At 44.3% G+C, this 24,415-nt stretch overlaps 3 protein-coding genes across 18 annotated transcripts in view; 1 reads left to right on the forward strand and 2 right to left on the reverse strand.

The window, feature by feature from the left end:
• Positions 1 to 11,735, reverse strand: part of LOC309645191 (radial spoke head 10 homolog B-like) — a 71,150-nt gene extending 59,415 nt beyond the window's left edge. For 9 of the 11 annotated variants that reach the window (XM_082429940.1, XM_082429941.1, XM_082429937.1 and 6 more), the window contains exons 1-9: positions 11,509 to 11,735; positions 9,348 to 9,487; positions 8,587 to 8,673; positions 8,301 to 8,403; positions 7,414 to 7,597; positions 4,347 to 4,514; positions 3,649 to 3,746; positions 2,383 to 2,482; positions 106 to 190 (exon numbers count right to left, since the gene is read on the reverse strand). In XM_082429940.1, coding sequence (XP_082286066.1) covers positions 106 to 190; positions 2,383 to 2,482; positions 3,649 to 3,746; positions 4,347 to 4,514; positions 7,414 to 7,597; positions 8,301 to 8,403; positions 8,587 to 8,673; positions 9,348 to 9,487; positions 11,509 to 11,627 — 1,084 coding nt within the window. In that variant the 5' untranslated portion in view covers positions 11,628 to 11,735. Of the gene's footprint in view, positions 1 to 105; positions 191 to 2,382; positions 2,483 to 3,648; positions 3,747 to 4,346; positions 4,515 to 7,413; positions 7,598 to 8,300; positions 8,404 to 8,586; positions 8,674 to 9,347; positions 9,488 to 11,508 lie in introns of those variants that run through there. The other 2 variants (XM_082429939.1, XM_082429947.1) reach the window with 2 other exon arrangements.
• Positions 11,736 to 11,762: 27 nt separating this feature from the next.
• On the forward strand, positions 11,763 to 19,711 carry AIMP2 (aminoacyl tRNA synthetase complex interacting multifunctional protein 2). Of its 2 annotated transcripts, none has more exons than XM_082429981.1 (4): positions 11,763 to 12,022; positions 16,173 to 16,379; positions 18,110 to 18,341; positions 19,182 to 19,711. In XM_082429981.1, the coding sequence occupies exons 1-4, from the start codon at positions 11,888 to 11,890 to the stop codon at positions 19,568 to 19,570; spliced, it is 963 nt and encodes a 320-aa protein (XP_082286107.1). In that variant the 5' UTR covers positions 11,763 to 11,887; the 3' UTR covers positions 19,571 to 19,711. The 2 variants fall into 2 exon arrangements, with proteins under 2 accessions (XP_082286107.1, XP_082286108.1); XM_082429982.1 differs by having other exon boundaries at positions 11,785 to 11,902.
• Positions 19,708 to 24,415, reverse strand: part of EIF2AK1 (eukaryotic translation initiation factor 2 alpha kinase 1) — a 30,420-nt gene continuing 25,712 nt past the window's right edge. For 3 of the 5 annotated variants that reach the window (XM_082429972.1, XM_082429970.1, XM_082429971.1), the window contains exons 12-15: positions 24,304 to 24,415; positions 23,983 to 24,065; positions 22,670 to 22,903; positions 19,708 to 20,502 (exon numbers count right to left, since the gene is read on the reverse strand). In XM_082429972.1, the coding sequence (XP_082286098.1) occupies positions 20,392 to 20,502; positions 22,670 to 22,903; positions 23,983 to 24,065; positions 24,304 to 24,415 (540 nt within the window). In that variant the 3' untranslated portion in view covers positions 19,708 to 20,391. Of the gene's footprint in view, positions 20,503 to 22,669; positions 22,904 to 23,863; positions 24,066 to 24,303 lie in introns of those variants that run through there. The other 2 variants (XM_082429973.1, XR_014254784.1) reach the window with 2 other exon arrangements.

Below are 24,415 nucleotides of genomic sequence, written 5' to 3' on the forward strand. Positions count from 1 at the left end.
ATGAAGAGCAGCCCTTGCTCGCCGCAACGAGAGAAAGCCCATGTGCAGCCAGAAAAAAAAAAAAGAGTAAGTCACCAATTTTACTGAAATGTCAGTGGAACTTACCCATATCAACAGAAATGTTAAGAACAACAAATGGATACTGATGCCGGTTATACATGTGATAGACCTCATTCACAAGTCTGGAAACCTATACAAAAAACATAGAAAAGAATAAATGTTTCCTTCCCCCAGTTTCTAATAACATGCTACTCTAACCAACCATTAAAAGGATACATTTTGAACAGCTTTCTTGAGGTATAACTGGCCTAAACAAACTGCACTTAAAGTATACAATTTGAGGACTTCCCTGGTGGCGCAGTGGTGCCTGTCAATGCAGGGGACACGGGTTCGAGCCCTGGTCTGGGAGGATCCCACATGCCACGGAGCAACTAGGCCCGTGAGCCACAACTACTGAGCCTGCGCGTCTGGAGCCTGTGCTCCGCAACAAGAGAGGCCGCGATAGTGAGAAGCCCACGCACCGCGATGAAGAGCGGCCCCTGCTTGCCGCAACTAGAGAAAGCCCTTGCACAGAAACGAAGACCCAACACAGTCAAAAATTAATTAATTAATTAATTTAAAAAAAAATATATACAATTTGATAAATTCTGATATATATATATACACCCACGAACCCATCCCCATAATCAAGATAATGAAGATATCCATCACCCAAAAAGTCTCCTCTTTCCTCTCAAAGGGGTATCTTTAATCATAGATTCATAAAACTGAATCTTTTTCCATACTCAAGAGGCTCTTGAAGAAATGTCAATAAAATGAGGTGTGGTTTAAATGCTCATAAAACACATTCAAATGTACACAGAAATGTATTTATATGACTTTATAATGAGATTATTAAATGGCATTAGGGATAAGCCATAAAATCACACCAATTACAATATAGGTTAAAAATTTAGAAGCTGAGGGACTTCCCCGGTGGTCCAGTGGTTAAGACTCTGTGCTCCCAATGCAGGGGGCACGGGTTGGATCCCTGGGTGGGGAACTAAGATCCCGCATGCTGCATGGCGCAGCCAAAAAAAGACAAAAAAAAAAAACAAAATAAAAACTTCTACGCTACAGATGCTAAAAAATATTAAAAAAAAAAAAAAAAGAAAAGAAAAATAATAGAAGCTGAACCATATCTGGTTGATAGAAGTAATTTTGGGGAATCCCCTGGCAGTCCAGTGATTAAGACTCGGCGCTTTCACTGCTAGGTATAATGTTGCTGAAGATGCAAAGTCAAAACTGGCCACTAAAAGTGCTATAATCATATCAAGATCATCAGTTTAAGTCTGAGGCAGAAGTAATCTGGGCCCTTATTTTCTTGGAAAATGGACAGAACAAAGAGAAAATACAAAAGCATGTGCACGTGTGTCAGTCTATACCAAAAAGTCTAGATAATAGTGAATGTTTTAAAATGTTTACTTTCTTCTAATAGTGATAATTTTTACGATAATAAATATATTGGTTATTAATATGTGTCCATATGTATGCACGTGCACATATATATAATTGAAACCACTGTATGGTAGGCGTTTTTAAATGCCTAAAATAAGATAATTTATAGATAACCAACAAAGGATCTACTGTAGAGCACAGGGAACTGGAGTCAATATTCTGTAATAACCAAAATTGGAAAAGAATTTGAAAAAGAATAGACACATGTATATATATAACTGAATCACTCTGTTATACACCTAAAATTAACACAACACTATAAATCAACTATACCCCAATATAATAAAAAATTTTTTAAAAAAGAAATTAACAGCGAGACATTTTAAAGATATTTTTTAAAATATTTTAAAATGACAATATACCATTGTCTGTTAAAATAAATAATATCAATATATTTGCATAAAAACATGTTTTTAGAATAAAATTGATTAGAAGAATGAAAAAAAAGATAAAGTAATGTTTCTGAGTCAAAGTCCCAAGTTCCATGTAAATTGCCTGTGTCAGAAAATGTTATTTAATAAAAAATAAAATTAAAACTAAAAGCTAGGGCTTCCCTGGTGGCGCAGTGGTTGAGAATCCGCCTGCCAATGCAGGGGACACGGGTTCGAGCCCTGGTCTGGGAAGATCCCACATGCCGCGGAGCGACTAGGCCCGTGAGCCACAACTACTGAGCCTGCGCGTCTGGAGCCTGTGCTCCGCAACAAGAGAGGTCGTGACAGTGAGAGGCCCGCGCACCGCGATGAAGAGTGGCCCCCACTTGCTGCAACCAGAGAAAGCGCTCGCACAGAAACTAAGACCCAACATAGCCAAAAATAAATAAATAAATAAAATTAATAAAAACTAAAAGCTAAAAGAAAAAACTAATCCCCCCATATTCTGAAATACCTTTGCTGGGTCACAAGGCCGCCGATTGATAAAGAAAAACTGTCTGTCCGTTGAACTTCTTCCCACGCCGTGAGCACAGTGAGAAATAAAACCTGAGATACTGTTCAATGTTAATGCCATTAGGGCGGGATTCCAGAGCAGAAAGGATCAGACACACATCAAACAGCACATTCTCAAAGTGAAAAATAAAAACATAACCCCTGGTGACGAGCTGACAAGTATTAACATTTCAGGTAACGTGTATCTGTGCTCCATTCTGGTGAATCATTAAGGAACACAGACCCTCTGGAATGTTCCAAAGCTCCCATCGTTAACAAATCCTCCATGGGCAACCCAGCGGGTTCAAAACTGATTCGTTTCAGCTCTCACTTTCCCTATTAAATCCTTGGCCTCCACACAAGGAGTGGGTCTCACCCCACACTCACATTCTAGAACCTTCGTGCAGTCCCCACCAAGCTGTCCAGGGAGCCCAAGGACCTGTATCCAGGCTCTTTGCCCACATTCCCCGCCTTTTTAAAATCTGTTCTCTTGGGATTTCCCTGGAGGTCCAGTGGCTAAGACTCCGCACTTCCAGTGCAGGGGGTGCAGGTTCAATCCCTAGTCGGGAAACTAAGATCCGTACGGTGCGGCCAAAAAAATAAATATAAAACATAAAATCTGTTCTCAGTTAGCAAACTTCTATCACCTATGGCGTTGGTTAAGGGCTTCACCTGAGATTTACCCCAGGGATATTTGAGTTTCCATAAGAATGATACCTTAGCATAAAAAATGAATCCCCATCTTTAATTTCAGGGATAAGCCAAAGGCAAGTGGAGGGAGGGTAAGCAATATGGGCCCAATTCTGCTTATGGAAAAATGTCTATTTTTCTTACACTAAAACTAATGATGCTGGATTGGATTCTGGGTAAGGCACGAGTTAAAGGAAAAGCGCCTCTGTCCCTCTATGCCAGGCCCTGACAAAGTGAAACATTATACATAATTGAAGAGTTATTCTAATTGTTCACTAAACAGAGCCTCTTACACAAACGCTAATTTAATAAGAAACCCCCTAAAATGCACCAGTTACCCAGAATATTGTTTACATTAAAAACCTGGCTCCTCCATATAAATCCTCTTTCTCAGCAACAATACTGCCTACAGTTTATAATGGACATAAGAAACTATAAGCTTTAAAATCACAATCTTTAAAAACAAAACCAAAGGGAAAAAAAAAAAAAACTCAAAAAAATTGTTTGATCGTAATTTTCCTGGCACCAATCAACTTACCAAAACAGGTTATGCAGAGCCTGGGAAGAGCTCAGCCCGTATTCTTCACACACAGTGTCACTAGGGGGCAGCTGCACAAAAGGGATGAGGCTTTGCAACTGAAAGAAATCAAGGTTTACAGTTATTTCCTAATAAAGCGAGAATCGGCCTGACTTCAGAAAGGAAGATATAACGAAGGTTTCGTGTGTTTTCCTTCCTAGCCAAGCTATCCACATCAAGAGGACAAAGAATCTCAATAGTTGCATTTTGCAGTTCTATAATAAATAATTTTGATTTATTAGCAAGATGAAACACTTGTGCTCCTACTCATCCATAAACAATACATTGCCCACAATATTTTTTTTTCAAGGAGAGAGTAAAAGGATGATTTTAAAACTTGCAGCTCCTAAGATTAATTTTTGTGATAGGGACATAATTTTTAAAAAAATCAATTCTTAGATTTTATTCTCTATGCTACTGGAAAGGACAGGAGAAACCTGCCATAAGCACTAGAGCAATAAAATGTTTTTAAACAACTGGCCACCCAATTTTTTGTTCTAGAATGATTATTTTCATTGCGTGGTGGTGGCTGGATAAGAGTGAGCTTCGGTCTAGAGGCTAGGTGATCACTGAAAAGACTGCCAGAGAGCTCCAGGTGAGAGATTGGAGCACCTGAATCAAGAAAAAAACCAAAAAACCAAAAAACGGGCCACCACTACCTGTTTCTGCCCAAATACAGATCCGATATTTTCCTTCATGCTGGAGCCTCCACTGGTGCACACCACAGGCTGCCTCTTACCCTGTCCAATCTGATTGGTGCAACTTACACGGACGCCCGCTGAAATGATACAGTAGGCGTGTAAGACCTGGACCATTTTGGAGAACTCCTGTTTAAAAAACATAAACACAAGGACTCAACGTTACTTCAATCTTACAAGAAGCGCATGATTCAAGTTATACAGTCAATTCAAGGTTCTCCTATCATCTCACAAATAAGGCAAATTATTCCTGACAGAATGAGCGATGAGTTGAATCTCCCTACGTGGTACCAAAGGGAAATCAGAGGATAAGGTTCTTCACCACACTTCCCTCATTTCCAGAATGTCCAGGCCTTCTGCTCTAAAAATCGAGAAGTATGTTCCCTTTGACCTTGAAATCCCCCCTCTGGAAATTTATCCTTGTAGAAAGACTGGCATAAACAATCAAAAATCTATTATGAAAGGGCTTCCCTGGTGGCACAGTCATTAAGAATCCGCCTGCCAATGCAGGGCACACGGGTTTGAGACGTGGTCCGGGAAGACCCCACATGCCACAGAGCAACTAACCCCGTGTGCCACAACTACTGAACCTGCGCTCTAGAGCCCGCGAGCCACAACTACTGAACACGCGTGCCTAGAGCCCGTGTGCCTAGAGCCTGAGCTCTGCAACAAGAGAAGCCACCGCAGTAAGAAGCCCGCACACTGCAACGAAGAGTAGCCCCCGCTCGCCACAACTAGAGAAAAGCCTGCACGCAGCAATGAAGACCCAACACAGCCAAACATAAACATAATAAATAAATTTTAAAAATTTTTAAAAAAAGATATATTATGAAAATGTTCACTGAAACAATCTGTAATTGTGAAAAATTATAAACAACCTAAGCAACCATCAACCAGGGGCTAATTAATTACAGTATATCCACATAATGGTGCCATGATAAAAAATAAGGTAGTTACCAATCAACCAAAAAAAGGTATCTACAATATACTATATTAAAAAGTCAAGGTATAGAACAGTATATATAATATGATCCCAATTGTTTAAAGAAAAATAGAAACATATGTATAAAGATTGTATATACATGTACGCATTTAAAGTCTAAGGGATATAGGGACTTCCCTGGTGGTCCAGTGGTTAAGACTCCACACTCCCAATGCAGGGGGCCCGGGTTCGATCCCTGGTCAGGGAACTAGATCCCACATGCATGCCGCAACTAAGAGTTTGCAAGCTGCAACTAAAGACCCTGCACACCGCAACTAAAGATCCCGCATGCTGCAACTAAGACCTAGAGCAGCCAAATAAATAAATAACTAATAAATATTAAACATAAAAAATAAAGTCTGGGCTTCCCTGGTGGCGCAGTGGTTGAGAGTCTGCCTGCCGGAGCAGGGGACACGGGTTCGAGCCCTGGAGGATCCCACATGCCGCGGAGCAACTGGGCCCGTGAGCCACAATTGCTGAGCCTGCGCGTCTGGAGCCTGTGCTCCGCAACAGAGGCCACAATGGTGAGGGGCCCGCGCACCGCAATGAGGAGTGGCCCCCACTTGCCGCAACGAGAGAAAGCCCTCGCACAGAGACGAAGACCCAACACAGCCATGAATAAATAAATAAATAAATAAAAAATTAAAAAAAAAAAATAAAGTCTAAGGGATGTAAAACAAACTCTGGGAGGTAGGCAGAGACAATACCAACTTTCTACTGCACACAGTTCCATGTGACTTAAATGTTTAATATTCTATGTCACTTGATTTCATTTTTTTAATATTTATCTTGAAAAATTTTCCAAGATTTATAAATACATGAAACTAAAAGGAGTCTGGAAAGACTCACCAAACTGTTAACAATGGTCATCTCTGGCAAGTACAAGTTCCTTATGCCTATATTTTCTGAGACACCAATTTTTTTTTACCTTAAGATACAAAATAATAATAAAAATTTTCTCTGTACAAAAAATTTTTAATATTTAAATTAAAAAACATTTTTAAAGTTTATATTTTTGCAAAATTAATAAAGTTAAAACTCGCACAAATTGCTTTAGAGGTAAAGAAAGTTTTTAGCAGCATATGTTTAAGTTTTTTGATTACAAAGAATATAGGTACAAAACAGAAAAGTACAAGGAAGATGGCAAAAAGCACAAGTGATCACACATCCAAGAATAACCACTGGTAGCATTCATGCGTCTACTCTCCCAGGCTTTTTTCTATGCATATTTTGGCCAGTTGCTTTGTTTTTACAAAACTGTAATCATACACACACACACACACACACACACACACACACACACACACACACACACACAAACACACACGTACTGAAGCCCTCGCACCTAGAGACCGTGCTCTGCAACAAGAGAAGCTACCGCAGTGAGAAGTCCGCGCACTGCAATGAAGAGTAGCCCCCACTCGCCGCAACTAGAGGAAGCCCATGTGCAGCAACAAAAACCCAACGCAGCCAAAAAAAAAATAAATAGATAAATAAAATAAATAGATATATTAAAAAAGAAAAGAAAAGGGTAAATCACCCAAAAGTTAGGTCTTTGAGGGGAAGAAGCAAGCTAAGCACTTCTCCAAAAATTAAGGGAAGAGAATGAACGGGAGTGCAAACCACCCTGACTGATCTTGTACTACATTTGGGCATCACACTCTCTAGGCTCTCGGATTCTGAATTTACCGTACCTTTCTTTTTTTAATTAATTAATTTATTTATTAATTTATTTATTTTTTGGCTGCACTGGGTCTTTGTTGCTGCGCGCAGGCTTTCTCTATTGCAGTGAGCAGGGGCTACTCTTTGTTGCGGTGTGAGGGCTTCTCATTGCAGTGACTTCTCTCGTTGCGGAGCATGGGCTCTAGGTGTGTGGGCTCAGTAGTTGTGGCTCGCAGGCTCTAGAGAGCAGGCTAGTAGTTGTGGTGCATGGGCTTAGTTGCTCCGCAGCATGTGGGATCTTCCCGGACCAGGGCTCGAACCCGTGTGCCCTGCATTGGCAGGTGGATTCTCAACCATTGCACCACCAGGGAAGTCCCACCGTACCTTTTTAATATTCCTCTGAAACTCCTTATGGCGCACAGGTAGCGTATAAAATAACTGCTGCACGCTGACTGTCGTCCCTCTGGGTCGTGGGTAGGGGGTTTTCTGGAGGATTTTTCCATTGTGATCAAACACCAGCCGAGTCCCAACCTTCGCAGATGTGTGGCAGGTAGAAATAGTTACATCACTGTACGAAAAAGCCAGCAGAGCACAGTCAGCTAGAGACTCCCACGTGCTCGTCATCACGTGCTCATTTTCTCACTTCTGTTCTCTCTAAACTCCCCTAAAAAGATGATGAGCCCTCCGAGATCATCAAGAGAGTTTAAATGGGTGAGGGGTCATCATAAAATCCAAGGTTTGGCCCCCAATAGATAGTGAGAGAGTTCTGTAAATGTTTTGTTTTGATAAAAGCTTTGATACTTATTTTGGTTAAACTGCAAAATAAAAGATCTCAAAACTTACATATTCACCAATAAAGATTTATTTCTCAGTTTGGCTACTACTGTTCTAACAAAATCTTAGAAGCTGTTGTGTAATTAAATAAGTGCTTCAGCTAAATTTTTTTTCCTCAACATCAAAATAAATTAAAACCAATAGCATATGGCATCTATAATGTATTATCTATATGTCACTTTTAAATTGAGAAGTTACTGCTTTAATAAAGGTAACAATTTTTTTTACAATACTATTTGCTTCATTTCGTTCATTTATTGCTTACATTTCAGAAGTATTACCACTTAGGTTGGTAGTAAGATAAAACAGAATGCAGAAGTTAGCAGTTGAGACATTCAGATGGAAAAGTGTAAACAATAATGATTCTAATCATACTTTTTAATTTTCAGAGAGATTTTTATAAGGGGTCAAGTTAGTGGATAAAATTATTGCATCACCTCAGTGCACAGAGTGAGCTCAGAGCTTCCCCCCGAAAGCCAAAAGTTTCAACCTGAGTGAGGTCAGCAAACTCCTGAATCTTAGAAGTGTGATGCTTCAGAGCTGAAAGAGAGGTGGAGAGTAAGGCCGAAGAGATCGCAAGTGACACAGCAATGAACACACACCATACCCACCCAAGTGACTGGTTTTAAAAAGCTGTTTTGTGTTTCCTAAGACAGTGTTAACCCAAATTCTCAGACATTTGGCCCAAATATTTTAAAATAGGATTAGCAAAATTCAACTTACTTAAGCCTTCAAAGTTTTCCTCTTCTACCCCGCATCCATTGTCTGAAACTTCAATGAGCTCCACGCCATAGTCTTTAAGCCTGAGCTCTAGAAAGTTTAAAATATTGATTTCTCAAATTGATCCATGCGAAAAGCCTTTAGAGTGACAGTATTTATAACTTACAAAATGCAACTTTGAGTCCTAACTATATTTATTTAAACGTACTACTGTCATTTTGTATATTTTATTTTTTAAAGTCCTTCTTGGCTATTTACTAGCCCAGATAAAATAGTTTTGTTTTTATTTTCTTTCTTTTTTCTTTCCTTCAAGAGGATAATTTTAACACAGTCATTAAAGAGAACAAGTTCTGGAATCAGACTCCCTGGGATCATATTTTACTAGCTTTATAACCTCAAAAAAAAAAGTAAATTCCTTGTGCCTTAATTTCCTCATTTGTAAAACGGAGATAATAATTATAACAATAATAATAATTCCAATCTCATAAAGTTATTCTACAGATTAAATGAGGTATCCCATCTGTATAGTTCTTAGCACAATGCCTGCCTGGCACATAGTAAGAACACAATAAAAGTTAACCGCTATTATTATTATTACTACCTAGCTAAATACTAGGCACATAATAAGCGCTAAATTTATGTTTAAAAAATAATAATTTCTCTGTATATCAATACCTGATTGTCTTATTACAGTAACAAACATTTCTTGAATAAAACAGCATAAACTGATTATTTCTTGTGGTTTAAAACTCTCCCAAACTTACCAATGTTAGTGGCACTGGCATCCACACTATTTTCTACCAACTCCTTCACAGCAGTGCTTAGACTAAGAACCACTTGCCCAGAACAAATCTGATGGACTGACTTCCGATCGATAGGTTTGATGGCCTTAGCAAGTTCTGAACTAAAGAAACGGGTTACAAGAAACAGCAAGGAGGCAATTACGCATTTTCATCCTGGTTTTAACTGTGGGAAATGATTCATCTCCGTTAATAGCTAATGGGTCTAATCCATTCATTATATTAACATATCCATTTATTATATTCACAAATATAAATGTTGGTCTACAATCCTTAAACATCTGTCAGAAAGTCTTCTGAATAGATACTTCAAATGAAACAGACATTTAAAATCTAATTAAACTGGGATCTACATGGAAGAGACACATCCCCCTAAAGCTATGGGTGAATAATCTTTTGCAACAATAGTATCTTCTTTCTTGAAAATTGAAAGCAATGTTTCCCACACAATTTGAAAAGCCAAAATTTTGCTGGGAAATCCAGTGTTCATGTCAAAATCAAAACCATCTCAGAAATCGGGTACCAGTTGGGTAACTATTCCTATGGTTGCCTACAAATCCCCACTCCAAATCCAGGCTGCCAGCTCCTGCCTTAGCAAAGGCCCTCACAGTTCTGGCTGTACCTACCTTCAGAATTTTCCAACTGGTTTGTCTCCGTTTTCTCTCTACTTCAATCAATCCTCCATGCTACCACCAGAGTTACTTTAGAAATCATAAATCTGGTCAAATAATTTTTCTGCTTTAAGAACTTACTAGCAGACTTCCCTTGTCGCGTGGTGGTTAAGAATCCGCCTGCCAATGCAGAAGACATGGGTTCGAGCCCTGGTCCGGGAAGATCCCACATGCTGCGGAGCAACTAAGCCCGTGCGCCACAACTACTGAGCCTGCGCTCTAGAGCCCACGAGCCACAACTACTGAGCCCACGTGCTGCAACTACTGAAGCCACCACGCCTCGAGCCCCTGCTCCACAACAAGAAAAGCCACAGCAATGAGAAGCCTGCACACAGCAATGAAGACCCAACGCAGCCAAAAAATAATTTAAAAAAGAAAAAAACTTACTAGCATCCCACTGTCTGCTATATGAAGTTTCAAATCTAGTCACAATTGGACCCCAATCTACCTTATTTTCTCTCTCTCTCCAATCCTCCCATTGCCAATTCCCCTACATTCTGGTCACAGCGAACAACTCTTTCCTGAATATCACAAGCTCTTTTAGACACTGCATCTTGCCCATACAGGTGTGTAGCCTCCTCCTCCTCTGCCTGGCAAACTACCTCTCGTCTACATGTTCACTAATTTAGCAATTTCTAGTAAACGGTTTTACTGATAACTTGGGTGTAACTGAACACAGGAGCATCCTTGGGAGGGAAATCTTTGGGTATTTCCCACAACATATAACACATAATAGACCCTCGGTAAACCCTTATTAAAAAAAAAAAAAAGAACGAACATCTTTACTCTTATTCGACCTTGCACAGAATTCCACTCAAATTTGTCTTAAATGGAAAAACTGCAGATGACACCACTTAAAATGGAATAAAGTATCTCTAAAAAATTTGTTGATTTGGCAAGACACCATAGGCTACAGGTCCATTCCTGATATTTATTTGCAGGGGTGGAGATAAAACATTTAAACACAGACAGCGAATCTGGATTCAGGAATCTGACACAGTGCAACAGTGCTACCCGAAGATTCGCTACCCCTAATTCGGTGTAGCTGCCGGTAATCGCATACTCAAGGAGATACAGAAGCAATGCGTTTTTTAAAACTGTCCGCCGCAAATTAGCATGTGCCTTAAAGCCTCCCCGAAAATAACCCTCAATTTTAAAAAAGAAGAGAGAGCAACCAGGTAAAAAGGAAATTAATTCCGTCTACTGGGATTTCAAGCTCCGGCTTCAGGTCCACAGATGCATGGCGGCGCCCGGGCAGCGGGCCGAATCCCCCGCGGACCCCGACCTCAAAGTGCACCCACAGGGCAGCGGGTTGGGGGAGCGCCGAGGAGCCTGGCCTGGGGCCTCCGTGCCGCCGGCTCGCTCAGCGCCGCGGGCACTTTCCCCTCAGGGGTCTGGAACGCTGTGGGCCTTAGACAGGGAGACCGCGAGGGGAGGCTGCAAGCTCAGCTCACCTCGGCCCGTCGGCTCGCTCCATGGACGCAGAGCCTAACTCGGGAATCGGAACAGTTTGCGCCGCCGCTCCCACGGTTTGGGGGGTGGAGGGAATTCCCCCCCCCACCCTGCCGCCCATTGGCTGCTTCCGACACTGTGTCCCGCCACTTCCGGATAAGGCTACGAACGCCTCCCACCTCTCCTTCTCGCTGATTGGTTGTGTCAAAGGTCGAGTCCATGACGTCGAATGAGCAGGGGCCAATTAGAGCACAGGAATTGCGCTTTCCCGGACGCCAGCCTCCGGGTCAGAAAGGAGGTGGCAGCAGCCTGTCGTGGACTTGGACGGTTTCTGAGCGTTCGTGTCTCTCACCCGCCACCTTCCCTCCCTTGGGTTCCACAATGCCGATGTACCAGGTAAAGCCCTATCACGAGGGCAGTGGATCTCTCCGTGTAGAGCTTCCCACCTGCATGTACCGGCTCCCCAACGTGCACGGTAGGATCGGCAGCCCCGCGCCAGCCGCGAGCCACGTGCAGGTAGGAGCGCGCGGCCCTTGCCCCGGCCCCGCACCAGCCCAGTGCCAGGCGCCAAGGCTCTAGTCCCACCGCCCGCCCGTCCAGTGCTCAGGCGCCCTGGCTCCACCGCGGTCCCGCCCCGCCCCGCTGCCCTCTTGTTCAGTGCGCACGCGCTGCCGCCCTGGCCCTCAGTTGGAGGACTAGGGGCATGGGTCCTTCCAGGCCCGGACCTTGGGACCCGAATGTCTCGAACAAACCGTGGGGACCAGACCCGATCGCCTACCCCACTCCAGCCTCACGCGCCCGCCGGCCTCCGAACGACCGTAACTCTTATCTATTAAAGGAGCTATCCATCTGGTATCTGTTTTTGCGCTTATGACTACTTAAACTTTTATATGACGAAATTTTACCCACAGAAAAGCGAATAGCACGTGAATGCTCGTTTTGAGGAATTATAAAGCGAATCCCAGTGTCACCACCACTCAAGTTAACACGTTGTCAGCGCCCCATTTAAAACTACCCCCAAAGTTCCCGACTTCCGCGGTCATTACGTCCAGCTTTTCTCTCTTATTTTGTCACCTGAGTATGCATCCCTAAACCATGTAGTCTTGGTGTAAGTGGAAGCATGCAGCGTGTGCCCTGCAGTGTCTGGCTGCCTCTTCTAGATATGATTTGAAGAATCCCTTTGCTGCCATGAAAAAGCGAGGCGTTTTCTGCTCTGCGGTCTGCTGCTCCTTGGCTTGACTGTGCCCCCACGGCTTTATCCGTCCCGCTGCTCACGGGCGTCGGCTGGTTTTGCATTTTAGGCTGTTATGAATTATTCTGCAGTTCTTGTACACGAGCAGGCATAGGGTATATACTAAGGGATGGGATCGCTGGCTCAGTGGGCTGGTCTGTCTTCAACTGGACTAGATTGCTTTCCAAAGCGGTCATCCCGGTTTATGCTCTCACCCGCGGTGTATACGAATTTCTGATGCTGGCACCCTCCCCAAAGCTGGTGGGTGTACAGTGGCATCCTACTGTAATTTAGTTCAGATCTCCGAGACCTCTAAATCAGTCGAGCCCCTTTTCATGTTTATTGGGCATTTTGATTTCACCTCTTTTGTAAAGTACCTGCTCAACTTTGACTTTTTTCATTAATTGCAAATACACATTTTAATTTTCCAGCTGGAGAGACTTTCTGTCCATTCTGACTCAAGATGAGTGAATAGATAACGTTCCTGGCTTGTTTTCCTTGTCATCCTTTGTCGTAAGACCTTTCTGCCTCGATTGGAAGGGCGGTGGTTAGTTTAGTTTGAAACCAAATAACACAACTGTTGTCTCACTGCAGAGCTAAGGCAAAAACGCAGGCATGGTCCAGTATCTCTTCACCTGGAGATTCCCATGGAGGCATGGTCTGGTGCCCCTTAACTGGACAGTCCCATGGAATCAAAAAGAAAACCCCAGAGTGGGGAGCATAACATCCCTTTTGAGACCAAGTCCCCCTTTCTTTTTTTTTTTTTTTTTTTTAAGTATGCTGCCTAACTTCCTTTGGGCATTTAACTGTGAACTTGCAACTTTGAAGGTGATAACTTAGCAGATGATAACAATGTGGACAGATCAGTAGAAATCTAGCATCTCCAGAGGAAATGAGAGCAACACAAAGAATAAAATGCTTCTAAATCCATGTAAAACAACACAAATGGATAAACACAACATGCCAAGTCACAGTCTCTCCTGAACAAAGGAAACAACAGGCCAGCATTAGAAGGTGTGGTAGGTAAAGCAGAACTTGAGCATCTTGCGTTCCTCAGATCGAGCTATGCTGGGCTCTTATCACAGGCCACATTCCACACGCAGTACTGGGTTCAGTCTTCAGTGAGTGTTGACAGGTTTTGAATACAGTAGGTGCTTCGCCCCTGGTTGGGCAGGGACCTGACTGCCATTTGTAGAAATGAGCAAAGTTGTACACAAAGAATGCACATATACAGGCTGGATTAAAAGATTGGAAGTATTACTCAGGAGGACTGATATTGAGTAACATGAGGATATCACACAGGTGGTAGCCTTACCAGTCACACATTTGCACACTCATTTCCAGTCACCACCACATTATTTAATTGGCACACTGAACTCTATCCTTCTTTATCCCACCCAGATGGTAGTCATCTTGCATTTCTCTGCTGTTTGATCTTAAACAAGAGCAGCAGGTGAGGGGAGCTGAGATCGTGGAGATCCAGCTCTAGGGTAAATCGGCATTAACCAGCCGAGAGAAGGGGGAGGGATGTTGCAGACAGAGGGAACCTGATGAGGAAAAGCCCTGTGGCAGGTGGGGGCCTGTGTGTTTTAGGATCCAAAGAACAGCATGGCCAGAGCCCAGAGTAATGGGGGGAATGATGGGAGAGGAGGTAACCAGAGAACCATTCATACAAGCTATTTATCAATCTGGGTTAGGCTTTTTAGCCTAAGAGGTTGTTTTGATTTCTGGCTGCCATCATAGGGATGGGTGGGTTGGAGGGGTGGACCAGAATGGATGCAAGGTGACCAGTGGAAGTAGGCCAGGTGAAAAATGGTGTCTTGGACTCAGGCATTGACCATGGAGGCACACTTACAAGTCATTGGATTCCAGAAAATTGACAACCGCTGGTGATGAATTGGCTCTGCGAAGAGGGCAGTGTTGTGAGTGACAAGGGGAGAAACAAAATGTTCCTTAAACTCACCAGCATACAAATGTGAGCAGGCACTCTTCCAACACTCACATTGTATCATGAGTGCATGTTTATTTTTTATTATTTTTTTAAATAAATTTATTTATTTAATTTATTTTTGGCTGCATTGGGTCTTCGTTGCTGCACGCGAGCTTTCTCTAGTTGCAGCGAGCGGGGGCTACTCTTCGATGCGGGTGCGCGGGAAGGCCACGAGTGCATGTTTATAATAAACTCAAGGTCATTGCCTATTGACCCTTTTGTCTAGTCATGAGTGTCTTACTCACGCTTAACGTGTTCTTTGTTCTCTTCACTCAAATGGATTATCTTTTGTGAGAGCTTGTGAATCTGAAAATAGGTTGCACAGTGTGACTGCTGGGAGGTTTCTTGTTATTGCTTTTTAAAGTAAGTCGGTAGGGACTTCCCTGGTGGCGCAGTGGTTAAGAATCCACCTGCCAACGCAGGGAACACGGGTTCGAGCCCTGGTCCAGAGAGATCCCACATGCCGCAGAGCAGCTAGGCCTGTGCACCACAACTGCTGAGCCTGTGTGCCACAACTACTGAAGCCCACGCGCCTGGAGCCCTTGCTCCACAACAAGAGAAGCCACCGCAGTGAGAAGCCCATGTACCATGGCGAGGAGTAGCCTCCGCTCGCCACAACTAGAGAAAGCCCACGCACAGCAACGAAGACCCAACGCAGCCAAAAATAAATAAATTAAATTAATTAATTAATTAAATAAATAATAAAGTAAGTCTGTAGAGATTTGAGATTTATTTCTCAGCAAATATTGGGTTGGCCAAAAAGTCCCGTTATGGAAAAACCCAGACGAACTTTTTGGCCAACCCAATATTGTTAGTTACTTATGGTGTACTAATCCACTGTACCAGGCAAGAAAGATGCAAAGATTCAGTGAATGAAGGATGTAAATATTCCCTCTTTATGAAGTAATACATTTCAGCAGTGAAAAAGTTCTAGATGATTCTAAGATAATGTGAGTGCCAGTATTGCCTAGAAAATGATTTGGGGAATGGATCGTTTGACCCCCCCGGACATACTTCCAAGCTTAAGGACACTGTTTTTTTAACCTGTGTGTGCTCCCTTTTTCCTTCGATTAGTCTAAATGGTTGATTACATCCTCATCGCCACCCCCAATCTTCTTCTATTCATTTACGCAAAGTATTTTGAACTAGTTTGATAGAAAGAACAATTTGTGTTCGTCTTCTCTCATTCTCTGTTCTTAAAGACTAAATCACCTGAAATAGGAGTCCCACAATTTCAAAGTGGCTTTCAGGCACAACATTATTTGTTTTATAGCATTTGGGGATTGATTTGCAGGACCTATTGGACTGGGGCAAATGAGATGATTCTGCTACCTCATTGTAATGTCTTCTGAAAGGTGGGAGGTTCGAACTAAGTGGAAGACAAGTGATCAAACAGACTGCTTTGATGTGAGAGGAAGTGAACGTTTTGATGTTGGTCTGTTTAGGAAGAGTCGGACCCATCTCTTCAAGCTCTTGAGTCCCGCCAAGATGATATTTTAAAACGTCTGTATGAATTGAAAGCTGCGGTCGATGGTCTCTCCAAGATGATTCAGACACCAGATGCGGACTTGGATGTAACCAACATAATCCAAGCTGACGAGCCCGCTGCTTTATCGACCGGTGCATTGGACTTAAATTCCGTGCTTGGAAAGGTAAGTGCATCTAGAAGGATAAAGAACATCAGCGCGCTAGGTGGATGTTAGTGCTGGAAAATTGTGCCGGTGTGATTAAAGCCTTGGTTTTCGAGTTTTCAAAGGTGGTGCAAAAAGCACATTCCTCCTCTGATTGTGCCTTTGCACAGAACAGATTCATGAGCTCTGAGTGAAGCCAGGCAGGCTCTAATGCAGCTTCTGGATTTCTCAGACCCAGTGGAGAACGGGGGCGATCCTTAGGCAGAAGAGGAAGTCAAGAGTCCCTGCTTCCTGCCACTCGGGGCAGCTCCCGGCAGACTCCGAGCCCTGGAGAAATGGTCATTCACTCAGTGCTTCTCTGAGGTTCAGCCGAGTCAACCCTGACTCTTTGAGAGTGGCCTGAATTTCAGAGCCTTGGCTGTCCAGGCGCAAAAATCCCACCGATCCTTTTGCAATTTGTTGCTAAAAGCCAGTCACAGTCTCATACCTCAGACATATTTTGCTTAAATTCAGTTTGCTGTGTTAAAATTCAGTTGCATCAGCCGCCTTTAATGTCAGTCTACAGGCTTCAGTTGATTTAGAGGACAATCTGATACGCAAAGAAAGAATGTCTTGTTACAAATGGGTGCAAGAGGGTTCGTCCCGAGAATCCCTGCTAGCATCCCCCCCTGGAATTGGTGATAGAAAACGGTCCTGCTTAAAGACCTAACAAGCGGAGGCAGCACTGCCATGTCTCCCCCAGAGCTGTTTTTGGTAACGTCCGTCCCTCTGCACTCATGTATCCCTTCATCCCCCAGTTCGTGTTTGCATGCACCGGGGGCCCATGAGACCCCACTCAGCCAGTCCCCCAGGGAGCCAGTCTGCATAGGGGGTGAGTCGGTAAGACAGCTGCGCCGGGTGTCCCAGCATGCCGGGGGGCCTCCCAGAGCACACGGTGCTTCAGATAAATCTTGATACCGCAGAAGGCACAGCATCAAGTAACACGATATGTTCAGAGAAATGCAGAGCATCCAGCATAGGTCCACATGAAGGGCATCGGTCAGGAGTGGCAAGACCAGAGGCCAGATTGTGGCCGGCTGTGGAGAGAAAGCCACAGAGTTTGGCCTCTGTTGTATCATATGAGTTCATTAGTTATGAAGAGCGGATGTACAGAAAGAAGATAGTCCACATCTAAAGGCAGTGCGTGTTGCAAATCAACTATACTTCAATAAAATACATTTTAAAAACAAATAAGATAAAAAGGCAGTGTGTTTTGGCACTTTAATTCACACCTAGTTTTTTAAAATCTCCCTGAGCGAAGACCCTTTTCCAAGGGGTTCTTCACTGACACGTAACTCAAACAAATTGCTGTAGAAACTATATCCTGTCGGGCATTAGAAAGATTTAGTAAATGGAGTAATTACACGTGTGATTTTTTTTTTTTAACTTAGGGACATAGAGGTGTCAATCCTAACATGTTGTGCTAATTTGAGTAGAGTCACGTGTTATTTATTGGGAGCAGCATTGCAGGGGTGGAGGGGTGGAGTCGGCTGCCGTCCCCTGCTTCCTACCCAGCCGAGCCCCCTTGGTAGCTTCCTTCCATCCCCAGCACTCGCGGCCTTGGCTGCAGGTGGGGTGACATTAGTTCCTTCTTCCCGAGAGGTGACGATTCTTTAGAGAAGCCTGGTGGGGGTCTAAGCACAGCACCTGGTACAGTGTCGGCACTCAGGTTGCTGTTGGTGTCATCTGCGCTGTTGGGGTTTGCTCCCCAGGATTACGGGGCACTGAAGGACATCGTGATCAACGCCAACCCTGCCTCGCCACCCCTCTCCCTGCTCGTGCTGCACCGGCTGCTCTGTGACCACTACAAGGTCCTGTCCACCGTCCACACGCACTCAGCGGTCACGAGCGTGCCGGCAAACCTCCTCAGGTGCTTCGGCGAGCAGACGAGGCAGCAGCCTCGTCACGAGTACCAGCTGGGTTTCACTCTGATTTGGAAGGACGGTAAGCAGAGGGGCGGAGGGGCCGGGTGACTGGGAGGCAGTGGGGGATGGGAAAGGGGCGGTCTGCAGCTGCTTGCCGGCAAAGTCCAGAGAGCTTGCTGGGGGGTTGGCGGGGGGTGGGGGAGTGTGCTCCAAGTGGAGCAGGTGCACCTTGGCCCAGAGATGCTCTCCTTCCTCTGGGAAGGTGGAGGTCTCGACTGAGAGCAGTCTCCGAGGGAATCCTGTCTAACCAGCCAGGGCAGGGGAGTCACGGCTGTCACGGCCGTCTTGCCCTCACATTCCAAAACCTATCATTATGGGGACATCGACGTCCTCTTGTAATGGACGTTACCCATTAAAGGCTGGCAGGATGTCATTTATTCATTATCTCACTGGTGTGTGCGCTTCTCCCGGTTAAGTTACTACAGAGGGAATTGAGTTCATGTCCATCCATCGAGGCCTTGCTGCCCTCAGCCACACGTGGAGAGCCAGGGTGAGGGCGGCAGGAGGTCCTGGCCCGGGAGATGGGACCCCTGGTTTGCAGGCCTCATGCCCAGATCCTTAGGCACAGGCGTTGGAACAGATGGTCTGAGGTCCCTTCTAGCTTGAAAACCGTCATCATCTAATACCAGAAATGGTTACTTTATAACTTACAGTTTGCACTGTTTAAACCTGCAGTTTAAACTTTCTTGAATATTACTAACCTTTTGGAGACTGAATAAAACTGCGATTTTCTTGAAAATACACTTTCCCTCGCCACCGGTTCGTGACTAACAGGGACTCCCCTTGCCACGCTCTACGAGCACTTCCTCCGGCGGCGCTGCTCTTGTTGACATTTCACAGAGTGCTTATTTCTTTTCAGTGCCGAAGACTCAGATGAAGTTCAGTGTCCAAACGATGTGTCCCATCGAAGGAGAAGGGAACATTGCACGCTTCCTGTTCTCTCTCTTTGGCCAGAAGCAGGATGCTGTGAATTTAACCCTCATAGATAGCTGGGTAGATATAGCTATTTTTCAGCTAAAAGAGGGAAGCAGTAAAGAAAAAGCCGCTGTGTTCCGCTCCATGAACTCTGCTCTCGGGAAGAGCCCCTGGCTCGCTGGGAATGAACTCACGGTGGCAGATGTCGTGCTGTGGTCCGTTCTCCAGCAGACAGGGGGCTGCAGTGGGACAGCGCCAGCCAACGTGCAGAAGTGGATGAGGGCCTGTGAAAACCTGGCCCCTTTTCACACGGCCCTCAAGCTCCTTCAGTGAACCTCAGTCACCGATTTTAAAGGGTTTAAATTTTAAGGATGGTGCTGTTTTGTGCCTATTATTGGTAAAGGGACTTGTACTAAAATCAAAGTCTTTATTTAGGCCAGTGGTTAAATATCAATAAATGCATCATATAATTAATCTGTGGTTTTCATTTTATTTAAAATCCAGCAACACTGTATGCAATATACCGTGACAATTGCCAGCTATGTGGCAGGCACACTGGGGTACAAATATGAACGTATCATATCGCTGCCTTCGAGGAATGTAGACTTGGGGGGAAGCAAGTCTGTGAGGAAGGAGGGAGCCCGTGGGAACAGCGCAGTGTGGAGGGTAGGAAGGCCAGCAGCTGTCAACCTGGAACAGTGCAGCTAGTGCGCGGGCCTGGGCTTGGGCAGCGATGGGTCCAGAGCACACTTAGGTCTCTGCAGCAGAACCTAGAGGAGGACTTGGTGGTCAACAGGCAGAGTTCAAAAGAGAAAGAACAGCTGAGGATGAGGCCTACACTTTCACTTTCAGAGACTGGATGGATGGTAATATTAAAGTGAGAAGTCCAGGAAAAGGAGCGTGCGGGGTAGGAGAAAGGCAAGAACAGAACAGGTTTCGTTTTGAGCAGTCTTAGGTTCAAAATGCCAGCCTTAAGAGGTACTTTCACAACCTCACTTTAATAAGTCTTATACAGGCTTACTAAATACGATTAGAGTTATACCAGCCATACCCTAATAAAGATTGAAAATTTACATTCCAGTTGACTATTTAGCTTAAAAAGTCCACTCATATTTATAGAGCCTATTGAGGCTAGATGGGCACACCCCCATCTTTCATGTCACTCTCTTAACCCCTTTGTCTTGAGAGAGGAGACTTAACTGCTTCTTTAGTTCTTCAATTTCTTTTTCTTGCTCTAGTATCTTCATCTGTAGGGTGAGATTAACCTGTAAAGAGAGAAAATTTTAAGCTCCGTTACAACGGCTTCTTCCTTTACTTTTAAATATACAGGGCTGCCTCTCTTTGCACAGTTCCAATATGCGTGGATTCCAGTTCTCACAGCTTATTACGCGTCACCCAGCAACGTGGGTCGAGTGTCAGTTACCAAGGTACAGTGACTCTAATTGCCTTAGCGCTTCAGTCCACAAAGCACTATGTGACCCAGCATACACGTCATCATCAGGAACAATCGTCACTTCTTTCAAAGGCTCCGGTGGTTGGTCACCGTGCACCTGTTAGTCGGTTCACACACAGGCAGCGTGTGGAGTTGTGCTGCCTCCTGCCTCCCAGTGATAAGCCCACGTGACATTTTTGAAAGAGGGAACTGGCCAACAAAGATGAAAGTACAGCGAAGTAATGAAAAGTGAGGACACGAGAAGCGAGTATCAAACGCACGGTGTTACAGACGGAGCAGCTGATCGCGGGAACGCCGATCCCGCCACCATCAGACGCGCTGAGTGCAGACAGCTTATCAACGTGAACAGGAAGAGGGTGAAGATGTCCCCAAGAAAACCACGTTAAAAGAACTCCTGGAGACAGATCATAACATCAAAAGTGCCAAAGGTAAAATGCCAGAAGCTGATCCAAACTTAGCAAGGAGTATGACAAGTCACCAAGGCGTAGAAAAGGTGCTCACTCCATGTGCTAAGTTACAGGACAAGATGAAGGTGGGCACTATTCAAGCTACTCTTGAAACACTTTAATTCTCAATTATAGTTTTATAAATTTTTTCATTTCCGCATACATCTGTAACTGATAATAAGAGAGTTTTAATGTTCTGACAAACATTTTTAAAGGTCATGGAACAACTGTAACTTTTCCCATTGATTTTTAAGCTCCTTTTGTATGCTGTGGGCTCTGCGTGGTCATTTTCACAGTCCTGCACTACACAAAGTGCAAAGTGAGGGCCACCTGTCTATGCAAATTTATCTGTACAGGTATGCATAGGTTACTCTATAAACAATTCTACAAGAAGGAGAAATCCTTACCATTAACAACAAATAACTATGGTCTCTACTCTAGCTTCACGGGGAGTTAGAAAATTCTCTCCATACAAGGATATCAATTCAACAACCACATCTGCTATTTTCAGAGACTGAGAGAAAAGCACTACACCTACCTGTTTACCGTTCAATCTACTAAAATTCACTGTTTTACTTGAAAAGAAATAAGCCTTAAACAAAAGACAAATCAACTAACCCAGTTGCAAGTGGTTCCCCAACTCGTGTGCATCAGAACCGCTTCGAGGGTTTGTGGAAGCACAGAGAGCAGCCCCTTCTCCCCCAGATGTCTCTTTTAATAGGTCTGTGGGGTAAGGGGAGGGTCTAAGAATTCTGTCGAGTTCATGGTGATTTTATGCTGCTGGTCTGGAGACTGCACTCTGGAACCGGTGCAACCACACAACGCTGCGTATAAATTACTCGGCGATCTCGCTACAATGCAGGTCTGGGGTGGCGCCCCGGAGCCTGTGTTTCTAACAAGCTCCCAGGTAAGGCTGAGGCCGCTGGTCGGAGGACCCACTCTGAGTAGCAAAGCACTAGAGAACCTGTGCCTTTCTCTTTGAATCAAGCTTTTTTTTAAGTCTTAGAAAGTTTCTGTTTATACCTGGCACTGAAACGACATGTCAGGAAGGAGGAAGGGGATGGGCTGCCTGGAGCAGGACCTCCTCACAGGACAGAAAACCAGACTCGCACACTGGGATGCTGAGATCTTAGGTTGGGTAAGGCGGTCTCGGCCACAGATGCTCCAGCTCCCCTGAGAATCACTGCTGTCCTATATCCTTTGGTGTGTGTCCCTTTCTACTAGTAGATACTTTGCAATAATTCATAAAAGGCCACATACCGTAGTTGGAAAGGAAAACTAAAACCTTTTGACTTAGCAAGCTGAGGCTCGAAACTGGAGCCCATGTGACCATTTTCAGAGCAGACAGTTGGCAGTGGTCATCTAGCTTACCTGACAGGTATGCCACTGGCAACTCTGAGAATGGGTTGAAATATTTTGTTTCCATAAACCTGATTCTAAGCTCAACTGCTCTTCGTGAAATGGGATTCACAATTTAAACAAATTCCATTTTAAGCTTCATATTTCCCCCAGTATTAAAAAAATCATACATACATTTCCAGAATTTTGGAACAGTTCACTCTGCAGCAGCTGAACAGCAGACGGCCTCTGGGATGAGTTCTTTCTGGTTAAGTGCTGGATGTACTTGGCTTGGACGGGACACCTTTTACTGAGGGACTCGGGGATCTGTCCAGTTCTTAAACCTGTTAAAACATGTGCTCGCTCCATTTCTGTCCCAAACGGCTGAAAGAGCTCCAGCAGGATAACACCCAAGCTATACATATCTGACTGAAAAAGGGGGGAAACGGTCAATGAGTAGTGAAATACACAGAGTAACATTTCCATTCCCACCCACCTTCCTTTCAAAAGCGAGAGGATTTTCTACAGAAGGATGATTGACAGTCCCTACAACGGAGGGAACACAGCGGGCTGGCTCGTCCCTCACAGAGGCAGGTGTCTGCCAGCTGGATCTACTGTAGGTGATCTACAGACAGGTGACGGTACTCTTGCAATCCCCAGCTCTAACACCAAAAAGGGGCATCCAGGGGCACGAAGGACTGAGGGCCAGGCGAGGGGCAGGGGCGATCGCGGCCACCCAGAGCGGTCACTACCATACAACTGACTCCACTGCTCCTTGAAAACTCAGGCCAGGTATAGCCTGAGAGAGACATGAGAGGCCACCGAGGGTCCCTGTGGCCTACCCCGGTCCCACCTCTGCCTCCGCTCAGAGTTAGGCATTCTTGGTAAAGTTTTAGCAAACTCTGCATAAAACCTGTCACTTTTCCTAAAAACAGTCTTTTAGGAAGGTGTTTACTACATAGGATTTTCGGAGCTGCCATGGTTTTTCTGGCAGCTCTTTCCCAGTCACTAAAAAGTTGAATGATTCATCAATAGGAAGAAAATTTACTAGGCTGTTATTTTGAGAAAAGAATTTACTTAACATTCCTTTGAGGAACGAGCTGGATTAAAACTTTTCCACATCTTCATTCTACCTCAGAGGGAAGCAAGTGTCACACTTGTCAGGGGCACTGATTTACCTAAGCTTGAAAGCAGAATGAACAGCTGAAAACAGACTTTGGTGAATCCTGCCTTCCTGAGGGGACGGTGATATCTTAAAGGGAAAGCTCATTGCAAAAATTATTTTGTGACACCCACGGATTTGGAAATAGTAAAATAGCCTAAAAAAGTCAGATTCAGTTGAAAAGTGAGGCTTCGCACTATGGTAGTTTGATGTAAGAGAGAACCTACCACACTCCGCTATTTCCAAATCACTTCGACGTCAGACCTTCCACTGCATTTACTGTACTTTTTGTTACTTATGACTGCAGGGTAAGTCCACTGAAAGGGTAGACGGGAACAAACACTACCTTGGCATCATACTCGGATCCCTCCAACTGTTCAGGGGAAGCGTACAGGCAAGTGCCCACTCTGGAGGTATGTGTGGGTGTTCCTGTAATTTGAAAAGCCAGAGATGAAGCATGGTGGGGTTAGCACTGTCTACATAAAGACCCCTGACTCAGCAGGGCACTGCAGCTCCCAAGGAAATGACAGTTGCTTTTTTTTTTAAATCTCACCTTTGCTGTTAAGTGTTTCTGATTCTCTTTAAATACTGACAGCGTTCAACCATGTCTCTCTCTCTCTTTTTTTAATGCAAAAACAAACAAAAACAACCACCAAAAGAAACTTACTCTTTCCATTTCCATTGGCCCAGTCTGTGTTCTGTATGATGTCTGCACAGGCCAGGCCAAAGTCTCCTATTTTTACTTGCTGATCGGGGCCGTGAAGAAAAATATTTCTGGG

The sequence above is a fragment of the Balaenoptera physalus genome (genome assembly GCF_965194825.1).
Source record: "Balaenoptera physalus genome assembly, chromosome: 16".
Taxonomy (NCBI): Eukaryota; Metazoa; Chordata; class Mammalia; order Artiodactyla; family Balaenopteridae; genus Balaenoptera; species Balaenoptera physalus.